Genomic DNA, 11,474 nt, shown 5'->3' with positions numbered 1-11,474 from the left:
TTTTCGTTTTTTAATTTATTTCACATTATATTAGTTCATTTTTTAACTTTATATTTTTAAAAAATTTTATTGTTTTTTTGTTCTTTATCAGACATTTTTTATAAAATTAATTTTCATTTTTTATATTTATAAAATATTAAATATGGTTTTTTAAATAGACTCCTGGGAGGCGTCATTAGCCATAGCGCCCCATTTTTTATTTTTTTTTTTGTTTTTAAATTTATTTCAGATTATTTTAAGCCGACTTGAGGCGCTTTAGCCTATAGCGCCTCTATAAAAGTCTCCACCAGCTACAGCGACTCGTTTAATATGGCGTTCATGGCTTATATTGAAACCCAAATTTGCCACGTGTCATGGTGTCGCTGTGGCCCATAGCGACACCCAGTAAAACAGCCCCAAAGGTGTAAAATGTTTCAAAACAGCCCTATTGTGGTAATAAATTTCTAAAACTACACTACAATGGTCGTTTAACCCATTAAATAACACATTTATTTTCTTCTTAAAACACTGAGAATATACTATCTATTAATAATGTCGGTTTTTTTTTTTTTTTTTTTGAATTTAGAGCAGCCACTGCCACGGGCACGACCACGACATCTCATTTTAACCGCTCCCTTTAATCACGTTGGTTATCCGCGCAGTAAAAGGCAGGGTTAGGTCAAAAAAAAGTAACCATCACTCACATTCACACATTTCCACCGTGAATCATAAACCCCATTCTCTCTTAAACCCTTTCTTCACCAATCCATGGATTCTGATTCCGACCGAGATAAGCGACACCAACAGTCGCAGGAACACCGTCTGCACTCCCTCGACCGCCGCATTCAGGCCAAGGAGAAGCAACTCGCTTCTGTGAAGCGCCAACTCGGTCGCGACATCGAGGCCAAGGAGAGGGAATACGGCGCCGTTCGCCGGAGCCTCGAGGATCGCACCCGGGAGTTGGAGGCCAAAGGCATCCAACTCGACTCCGTACAACGCAAAATCGCCGAATGCGAGCGGTTACTGAGGGTGAAGGAGGAGGAGTGCAATTGGCACCTCGAGACGCTGCACCGCGTGATAATCGAGCGCGATGAGGTCTACAATAAGACGCAGAGGGCGATTCAGGAGTGCGAGCACGACCTCGTGGAGAAGGAGGCGCGCCTCTGTTTGATCGTGGATTTGATCGGAGAGCGCGAGATGGAGTTGAAGGCGAAGGACATGGAGTTCCATCAGGTTTTGGACAGCATTCACAGGGAGCGCGAGAGGAAGGAGGAGGAACTCAGGGCTATTACCAACACTGTCGTCGCCGAACGCAATGATGGACAAGGTGGTGATGTGGAGTTGAAGAACAAGAATTTAGTGAAGTCTATGCGGGCCAGGATTAATCAGCTTGTTCGAGAGCTTGGATCAAACAGGAAAGAGGTGGATTCTCTCAAGTCCTTCATGGAGGAAAGGCGTTTGGGGTTTGAAAAGAAGGAGAGGGAGCTTGAGTTGATGAAGAAGCAGTTTGAGGGGAGGGTCAGGGAGTTGGACTCAAAAGAGAAGCATTTTCAATCAAGACTGAGGCACTTTGAAGGCCAAGTGCAGCATGGGGAACAGATTGAAGTGCGGGCCAAGAAGCTTGAGGCAAAAGAGAAGCAAATTGAAGGGCAAGTGAAGGATCTTGAGGTAAAAAAAAAACAATGTGAAGGAATGATGAAGGAACTTGATGTGAAAGAGGCAGATATTGAAGTGAAGCAAAAGGAACTTGACTCTAAAGAGAAGCAGTTTGAGGGACAGATGATGGATCTTGAGTCCAAAATGAAGCAATTTGAGGGGAAAGCGGAGGAGCTTGAGTTGAAAGAGGCGCGATTTAAAGGGCAGGTGAAGGAGCTCGAGTCAAAAGAGAAGCAGTTTGATGAACAAGTGAAGGACATTGAGTCAAAAGTGAAGCAATTTGAAGGTCAAGTGAAGGAACTTGAATCGAAACAGAAGCATTATGATGGCCAAATGAAGGAACTCAAGTCAAAACAGAAGCAATTTGAAGGAGTAGTACAGGCTCATGAGTCCAAAGAGAAGCAATTTGAAGGTCAAGTGAAGGAGCTTGAGTCCAAACAGAAGCATTACGAAGGCCAAGTGAAGGAACTCAAATCAAAACAGAAGGAATTTGAAGTTGTAGTACTGGTGCATGAGTCAAAAGAGAAGCAATTTAAAGGAAAAGTGAGGGAGTTTGATTCTAGGGAGAAGCATTACGAAGGAAGAGTGAGAGTGCTCGAGTCAAATGAGAAGCAATACGAAAGAAGAGTGAGAGTACTAGAATCTAATGAGAAGCAATTTGAAAGAAGAGCGAGAGAGCTCGAGTATAATGAGAAGCAATATGAAAGAAGAGTGAAAGAGCTCGAGTCAAATAAGAAGCGATATGAAGGAAGATTGAAAGAGCTTGAGTCAAATGAGAAGCAATATGAAGGAAGGATGCGGGAGCTCAAATCAAAAGAGAAACAGTTTGAATCAAAGGTGAAGGAGCTTGAGTCAAAAGAGAAGCAGATTGAAGGAAGAGTGAAAGAGCTTGAGTCAAATGAGAAGCAATATGAAAGAAGAGTGACGGTGCTGACTTCAAAAGAGAAGCTGATTGAAGGACCAATGATGGATCTCGAGTCCAAAAAGAATCAGTATGAAGCACATGTGAAGGAGCTCGAGTTAAAACAGTCACAGTTCAAAGTGCAACTCAAGGAGCTCGAGTCAAGAGAGCAGCATATTGAAGGACAAATGAAGGCTCTTGTGTCCAAAAAGAATCAATATGAAGGACAAGTGAAGGAGTTTGAGTTAAAAGAGACACAGTTCAAAATGCAACTCAAGGAGCTTGAGTTAAAAGAGACACAGTTCAAAATGCAACTCAAGGAGCTTGAGTCAAGAGCGCAGCAGATTGAAGGACAAACAAAGGCTCTTGAGTCCAAAAAGAATCAATATGAAGGACAAGTAAAGGCACTTGAGTTTAAAGAGGGACGGTTTAATGTGCAACTGGAGGAGCTCTTGCCGAAAGAGATGCTGTTTGAAGGAATAGAAAAAGTAAAGGATTTTGAGTCAAAACAGAATCAAGCTGAATCATTTGAAGAGGGAGAAGTGTCGAGAGATTTGTCCAATATCCTCCTCCTTCATCAAGCAAAGACTGAGCAACAGCATTTCACGGATGCCAACAGTGCAAACAATACTAAGAATGTACAATTGCTCTTTAGTCTTCTGGATAAGTACGAATTGATGTGTAGTCAAGTCTCTGATGCTCTCCAAACATCTGCTGACCCTACTAAGTTGGTGCTAGATACAATAAAAGGTTGTTATACTCCTCATTCAAGGCAAGAATTTATTGAATACGATGCAATTATCTCAAGGAGAACGTGTAATCTTTTGATGGATGAATTAAAAAAATCTTTGCCAGCAATTGGTGTTAATGTGAAGCATGAAGCAATGAAATTGGCAAGTGACTGGAAGGCAAACATAGCTGTGGCTGATAAGGATTGTTTGCAGGTCCTGGATTTTTTAAAATTTGTTGCTACTTATGAGATTGGTCAATCTTTGAATGAAATTGAGCTACAGAGGCTTTTAGATATAATAATTGCCCAGCATTGTCAGACTCCACAAGCCATCGTTAATATTGAATCACCAGGTAACTACATGAGTCTATCTCTCTATTTTGTTGATAAATTTTCATCTCAACTCTCCTTTAATCATATTGATATTTTTATTCACCTGATGTGTATTTTATTTATTACCTATCTAGTCAGGTTAATGTTGTATATCTTAATCAAATTGACAGTTCTCCATAATTTTCTTGGATAGATAAATATCGTGTATAATATGCTGTTGAACCGAGTAGAATTATATATCTTTTTAAACACTTGTAGAATCTCTTGTAGCAAAACTCTTACAAGCCTTATGGATGTAAATGATACATGTGTCGTGTCTTTTGAAACTTTGTAAAATTAGAAACTGTTTTCACCAGTTTTTTCTGCTGGAACTTCTTTACAGCATTCTGGCCATTAACTAGCTATTTTGCATTTGTACGTTGTCTTAATATTATAATTTAGAACATCATTCATGATAGTGATCATATGATTCACATTTATCAGCTAAGTGTTCAAACACAAAAATGCCTAGTCTATCATTATACACATGCCAAAATTCTAAAGAATGACGCATTTTCTGCCTGTATGGAATTATCTTGTATTTTAATGTGTATTATAGCACCATTTATTGGTTAGCATTTTCCTAAATACTTTTATAGCTATCTAATGCCAAATGGCCCTTATTCAGGTAAGATCAAGTGTACGATGCAATAATATATTCTAAATATCTAAATATTAGTATAAAGTGGCTTTTCTTCTGTCACCCATGCAAATCAAGTTTGGAGAGCTTTGCTTTGTTGCTGACTTTTGTATTGCATTCTATTCTATGATGTTGTCGTTATTTTCTGGTACTTTCATAAATATGAGGGAGCTGTATCTTACACAGATAATCGATCAAGTCCCACCCTTGATGGAAGAAATTTGCTGTTGCCCTATATTGAGCACACAAATGAGCCTGAGTTGATTGGCAGTGACATTTTAGTCAATCTCCAAACATCATCAGATCCTGCAAAACTTGTTTTGGATATCATACAGAACCCTATTGTTCCACAGAACATAGGAAACGAAGGTGTAATCATTGATGGGAGCCACATATTTCTGTTAGAACAGTTGATGATAATCTCACCACCTGTTAAACCCCATGTAAGGGAAGAGGCGTTGAAGCTAGCACTTGATTTGAAAGCCAACATGAGAGAAAGTGCTGAAAACTCTTTGATGATTCTGGGCTTTCTACTGCTTTTGTCTAATTATGGATTGGCTTCTGATTTTAATGAAGATGAAGTTTTGAAGCTTTTGGAATTGGCTGCTCAGCACAAGCAAACTGTAGAGCTGTTTCGGACTCTCGGTTTTGTGGACAAAATCTATGGTATGTCTTATTTAATCACCGGTAGCAATATATTTTTTTTTTGGTGGAAATAATAGTTTTTTTTGGTATCTTTTATAATACATTGATAAGTCAACAAATTGTACAGGAAACACTATATGCAACTTAATAAGGTTAAACCGTTCGCTCTTTGAGGGAAATTGAATCTATATTTTCTTGAAAACTGAAGTTGCCTTTACAGATTTTTTTTAAATCTTGCTTACCTTGGTTGGAGGGGGTTGTCATGTCTCGTTGGCAACTGGAATTGATTTCATCGCTATATTCTTTTACTGGAACGTCCTAATTCTTCTGCTCATTTTTTGGTAATTGGTAGTAATATCCCATAGGATTTTTCTGAATTGATTTGAGGAGGTGAAATTATATTATGTCTCTCAGATTTTGTTCAGAATCTTGTTAAGATGCAGCAGCTCATCGAAGCTGTTAGATTCATTTGTGCATATGAGTTGGCTGACAAGATCCAACCAGTTGATCTCTTAAGACAACATATGGCGAGAGTAAAAACGATCACCAAGAGATTTGTTGGCAAAAAAAGGTCCATCGAAAAAAAGGTTATTTTTCTCTATTCAAATTCTATTTCATTAAATTGTCAGTCTTCATATAGTTGCATGCTAGTAGTTATATTTTGAACGTGGACTCAGGTTAAGGCCAGGGACAGAGAAATTGCTACTCTGGGAAATGTTCTACAATGCATTTCAGATAACAACCTAGGATCTCAGGATCTAGTTAACGAGATTCAGGATCGCATTGTTGAATTGGAAAGGCAGAAGGAAAATATGGTTCGTTTAGCATCAAAGGCTGTCTCCAAAGTTGAAGAGCGACTGCCCGAAGAAAGGGAACGCGGTATTGAACATTCAAATGCAACAGTCATCATGAATCAAGATAAGGTGCAAGAACCTGAAAAGATTAACCCCGCCCAAGCATCAGTCAGCCGGAATCCAGCTAAAGTGCAACAACCTGAAGTTAAGACGTGTGCTGGTGAAGCAGTCACTCCAAATCAAGTTCAAATGCAAAAGTGCGAAGAAAAGAAACGTGCCATTGGAGCAGTCAGCAAAAATCAAGATAAAGTGCAACAATCCAAGAAAAAGAAAGGCGCAAATGATACGTTCATTAAAAATCAAGTGAAGGTGCAACATCCTGAAGAAAAGAAACCCAGTGATGGGGCAGTCATCCTGAAAGATGATAAAGTGCAACAAGCTGAAGAAAAGGTATGTGCCAATGCTAATGAATCAATCAGCGTAAATCAAGTTGCAGTGCAGAAACCTGAAGAAAAGAAACGTGCTAATGAAGTCCTCTCCAATGACAATAATCAACAGTGGGGTAACATCAACAAACGTCCTCGGACTGCTATAACGCAGTCTCAGCCTTCTGTCTTCACTCCCCGCCCATACCAGCATGTGTTTATGCCCATGCCCCTGCACTTTGGTTTACCCCCAAACTACTATGGTGTACCTAATCCTAATCATATGGGTGTTGGACGGTATGGAAATAGGGCAACAAATTACTTTGGTAACTCAAGGCCGTATCCCCCTTTTAGCTAACCTGACCTGTGAATATTCTCATTACTTTTTTGTAAATGGTAGCTGTCTCTGCCTAGGCAAATAGCATATCCATATACCTGTGGATTTTTACTGATTAGGAGCGTCCCCAACGATACAATCATGCTGGTGGAGTTGCTTAATTCATTTTTCATAAGTTTTACAATGCTGTGGTATTTATAAACTGAAAAGTATATATTTTATTTCTGATGAAACAATCTTTAAGAAATTAAAATGGGTCGCTGCAATGTCTCCCAATTCAAAAATGTTGTTAATAATCGTTGTTTGAATAAACAATAGTTTTTATATATAAATTATCATGTCAAATACTCTAATGCCGAAAAGGCAAAAAGTTGTTGAGAAGAATTGTTAATGATGTGGTGAGTGGTGACATTGACAAAGCAGACAGCATTTTGGCTTTTTATATGGCACATGCGGAAAGGTACAAGTACGGAATCACACGTGTACGGTTCTTGTGTAATTGAGAAGGCCTATGGGATTCCTCTTCCCTTTTTCATCATCAATTTTGTACTTTATGCTTTGGATTTTTATGTGGGTACGGTTTAGTACCAAAAAAGCAAAAGCAAAAGCAAAGTAAATATGACCACTGACCACCAATACCATATGCCAGCTTCATAACCCGTGCCTTCCTCATTCGTTGTTTTCTTCTTCTCCATACATTGCCACGTTTGATCATCACATTCGAAATGGTTCCTCAACAATTTTTCTTTATTAACTCTCGTTTGTCTTTCATTTGGACTTGCTCACTGATTTGATTCCCCGTTCCTTAACATTTTACATCCTCTTCTCGGTTCATGCACACACCTACGCTAATTAACTCTGCAATTTCCATTTCGTTATCTCTAGCCATTTAGATTATATAACAAGTACTCAATTAACCGTTGAGATATACATATTTATTAAATATTTTTTAAAGAAACTTTCTATTTGATATAAAATAAGTTATAATTAATTATTTTGTCCAATGCATTGTATAGGATTAAGCATCAGTAAAAATACAATTGAAAAGCAATTAGCTTAAAAATTATATAGATTAGTCAAAAACAAAGTCATGTTACATGCATTGTTTTTTCGCCCAATATTCTTTTTCTTCAAAATCAATTTGGTTCATGATAGGATTAAGCATTAAATGTGATCTTATCTCAATATGAAATCAAATCCTTATTCACCACATTTGGAAAATTAACCTCTTTTACTCTACCCAACCAACTATGACCAGGCTACATGCGTTAAACTCACACAACCAATTAATAGCTTGAAAATTGTTTTATTTTAAAATAGTAAATATTTTAGGTTAAATATTGAGTATATTCAACGAGGTATAACTTCCTTTAACTCCACTCAATAACTTATTTGATATAATATAGAGAAGGAATAAACTTACTCCAAAAGTTAATCTTGATGGATTTACTCTACTTAACGATCTAATTGTTAAATTAAATTTTTTTAATGTATAGATCAAATCTATAAAATTTTAAAAAATTTGAAAGTCATATGATATTTTGTTATATAAATTTAAATCAATCAATGAAATATTTTTATAATTATTTATCACATTAATGAATGAAATGAAGTATTAAATAATTTTTTATTTTTTTAAAAAAAATTAGACTGATTTTAATTTAATAATTGAATCGTTGAAATTTAATGTAAAATACGAGTTATTAAAAATTTTCTCATTTATATTTTTTTTTTCTCATTTTTTCCCATATCTACATATTGAACGGAGTTTGATATCATCGAACTTTCCCTAATTTTGAATATCAAAATTCTTATTTTAATATTTACTATATTAACAATTAAAAAATTCAAAATTAACTTTATAAAAAATCTTTTTTAATTAAAAAATAGCTCTAAATATACTTAAAAATAATAATAAATTTGACAATCTAATTCATTTAACATATAATATAATATGTTAATTTATAACAAACATTCATATCTAATATATAAAACTACTACTAATGATATTTTAACTATTTAAATATGTCGACCTAACAAAAAAAAAAGGGTTGATTTTGAATTGTGTTTTGAAGAAGGAAAAAAGGAACCCCAATAAGAGAAAAAATAAATAAAAAAAGGGGGAAGCAAAGGAGATTGGCACTATAAAAGGGAAGTTAGTTTTGGTTGATTCACCAAGTAAGGAGTGAGGACCTATTCCATCCCATCCCATGCCAAACAACGCCCAATCCTCAAAACAATGGTAGCCGAGAGAGAGGGTAACGGTAACGGTAACGGTAACGGTAATGGCATCGGAGAAGGATCACTCATATTCACCTACGGAACCTTGAAGAGAGGCTTCTCCAACCACAACCTTCTCCAAGACCTCATCCGCGCCGGCGACGCCTCCTTCGTCGGAACCTACCGCACCGCCGCCAACTACCCCCTCGTCTGCGGGCCCTACCGTGTCCCCTTCTTGATCAACCTTATCGGGTCGGGTCGCAGGGTCCGCGGCGAGCTCTATTCCGTCTCCACGCGCGCCCTCGCGCGTATGGACGAACTCGAGGGCACCTCTCGCGCCCACTACGAGCGCCTCCCCATCCAGGTTGTCCCCGCCGCCGATCGCGACGAGGAGGCGGAGGAGGATGAGGATGAGGAGGAGGACGTGGTGGTGGAGGGGCTAACGTGCGCTGAGGCGTATTTTGCGCACCGGAACTACGCGTTGGAGATGTGGAAGAAGAACGGGAAGGAAGGGTTGCGGTGTTACACGGCGAAGGAAGTTATCGGTTATGTGAAGCGCAAGGATAGGCCTCAGCATTTGACCTTCCTCGATCACATTCGCTTCTTCCTTTCCTCTTAGTTCATTCTCTCTTTCTCTTTCTCTTTCTCTTTCTCTTTCTCTTTCTCCCAACACACTATTATTCAATGGATAAATAAATCTAATTAGGAAGGGTTTTCTCGCCTTAGGTTTGCATCTTTAGATTCCCTTTCTTCTGTCATTCCAAATTTCTCTATATCTAATCATGTTGTGTTCTGTGCAAGTTTGCATCTTGCGGAAGGGGGAAAAATTGGGTGCTTTTTTTTTTCTTTCTTTTTCTTCTTCTTGTAGTAGCATGTTTGGTTTTACATCATAAAAGTTATGTAGAAATTGATGTATAAGTAATTAATATTTGTTTTGACTAATTCACATCTAATCAAAACATGCTATATGATTGTATCGATGATCGCGAGGAGGTGGGTCTCTTGTTTTGCTTAGTACATGCGAAACAATGAACAACCCTGATGGCTGCTGCTATTTTGTTTTCTGGTTAATGTTAGAAATGAGTTTAATATTTAAAGAGAGGGTATTAAATTACATAGGATTGTTGAATGTTTTGTTCAGCTGGTTCAGAGAATCATCAGAGTGGAATTTATGTAGCAGAGTTTTTTTTTTTTTTTTGTGGTGTTTTTATATATGTTTGAGGGGTTAAATTGAATGCTTTGTTATGACAACTAAGTTTCTACTATGCGCCAATTTTTTAAGAACGTACTAATTTGTCTTAAGAAACATGGTTTCAACAATGATTTCAATGTACCAATGACTAACTAACTAGCAATGAGGTTGTCTAAAGGAAGTGGTAATTAGTTGATTACTTGTTGTATATGTATAAGAGGTGTTTCTGTTTTTAAACTGGTTTGCACGGGATTCGCTGATTCGTTTTGAAAGGTGTGGCGTAGGTTTTAACCTCTTACTAGCTTCCAAAAGCAGTTTGTGATAAAATAGTAAGAAATGAAGATGGTAACGTCTACGGTACCACGTGGTAGACAGAAGAATGATGCACTGAAGCAACTTCACGACAACGCTTTTATATATTGCTTAACTCTCTCCAAATTGGATGAAATATCACCTACCCTTCAATTTTAATATTTTTTAAATTTACATATAAATGATATATGAATGATTGAGATTCATTAATTCAATTGGACACTCCAGTTTTTCCTATTGGAGAGGTTCCGTCACCTCACCTCATACCCTCTTTTTCCAAATTCAGGTTTTTAAAGAGGGGGTGTTTGCTATTCCCAATTTTCTGTTTTGTTTTTATTTTGCACTGCTATTCTCTCTGCCTCTCCTAGCATTCAAATTTGGTTAGTCACGTCCTGATTTTTTAACTTTACCCTTCACCTAACTCTTCTTTTCAATACTAATGTTAAACTTTCTTAAAACTATATATTTGAATATTTTAATATTAAATTAATTTTTCATATTGTTTTTTTTACCATTTTAGTCTAAGATACTTTTGTCACAGAATTCGTTCCTCAAGAAATTAATTTGTCATTAAACTGTACCCTCAAAAATCTGAAATGTCACTTTTTTAATGTTCATGAAAGACCCAAGTGGACCAAAATAATTTTTAATGAACATAGTGATAGATTTTTTACAGGTTAATTTGGTAATAAATAATTTGAAAAACCAAGTCAATGATGATTTTTAAATATTTGATATTTTTAAAAATATTTATAAATAAATAAAAAAACACCAATGATAATGCTCGCGATTTTAGAAAAATATTAAAGTGAAAATTTTCACTAAAAATTGTGAAATAATTTCTTAATTTTTGACCAAACATGAGAAGCAACCAAAGATCAAGAAATACTAGTATAAATAAGGTGGTCCAATTAAAAACAAAAGTAGGGGAATTAATTAGTGAATCTCCGAATCCCAACATTTTTACTATTTTAAATTGTTTATTCGGTAAGTATAAATGTACTACTACTATCAGTTTTGTATCATTGATTTCAATGGAATCTTGACAATGTAATCAATGGTTCCAACTATGAATACTCACGTATTTATTATTTTAACTAGTCTTAAATAAAGAAGCGTGACAACACCAAGCCTCAATTGTTGAACAAATTTAAAGATTCCCATTCTTAACGACCGAAACTAAAACAGAATGCCACCCGTTGAAATTTTCAAACTTAGTCCACACTTTCTTATTAGGAAAAACGATGTAATACATTATATTTATACATGTT

General features: G+C 36.6%; 2 protein-coding genes across 2 annotated transcripts; both read left to right on the top strand.

Annotated features, from left to right (window-relative positions):
* The first annotated feature begins 576 nt into the window (after nucleotides 1-576).
* LOC109799017 (Frigida-like protein) lies at nucleotides 577-6,715 on the top strand. The gene is made up of 4 exons (XM_020359489.3): nucleotides 577-3,619; nucleotides 4,465-4,944; nucleotides 5,338-5,510; nucleotides 5,601-6,715. Exons 1-4 carry the CDS (start codon nucleotides 748-750, stop codon nucleotides 6,498-6,500), a joined length of 4,425 nt encoding a protein of 1,474 aa, XP_020215078.2. The 5' UTR covers nucleotides 577-747; the 3' UTR covers nucleotides 6,501-6,715.
* A 1,926-nt stretch (nucleotides 6,716-8,641) lies between these two features.
* LOC109798967 (AIG2-like (avirulence induced gene) family protein) lies at nucleotides 8,642-9,641 on the top strand. Its single transcript, XM_020359421.3, has one exon. It carries the CDS (start codon nucleotides 8,719-8,721, stop codon nucleotides 9,316-9,318), a length of 600 nt encoding a protein of 199 aa, XP_020215010.1. The 5' UTR covers nucleotides 8,642-8,718; the 3' UTR covers nucleotides 9,319-9,641.
* The last annotated feature ends 1,833 nt before the right edge of the window (nucleotides 9,642-11,474 follow it).

This window comes from Cajanus cajan, chromosome 8 (assembly GCF_000230855.2).
Source record: "Cajanus cajan strain Asha chromosome 8, NIPB_CcT2T_4, whole genome shotgun sequence".
In the NCBI taxonomy this organism is placed as follows: domain Eukaryota; kingdom Viridiplantae; phylum Streptophyta; class Magnoliopsida; order Fabales; family Fabaceae; genus Cajanus; species Cajanus cajan.
Note: the sequence above shows the minus strand (reverse complement) of the source record. Positions and strands in the feature narration are given on the sequence as shown.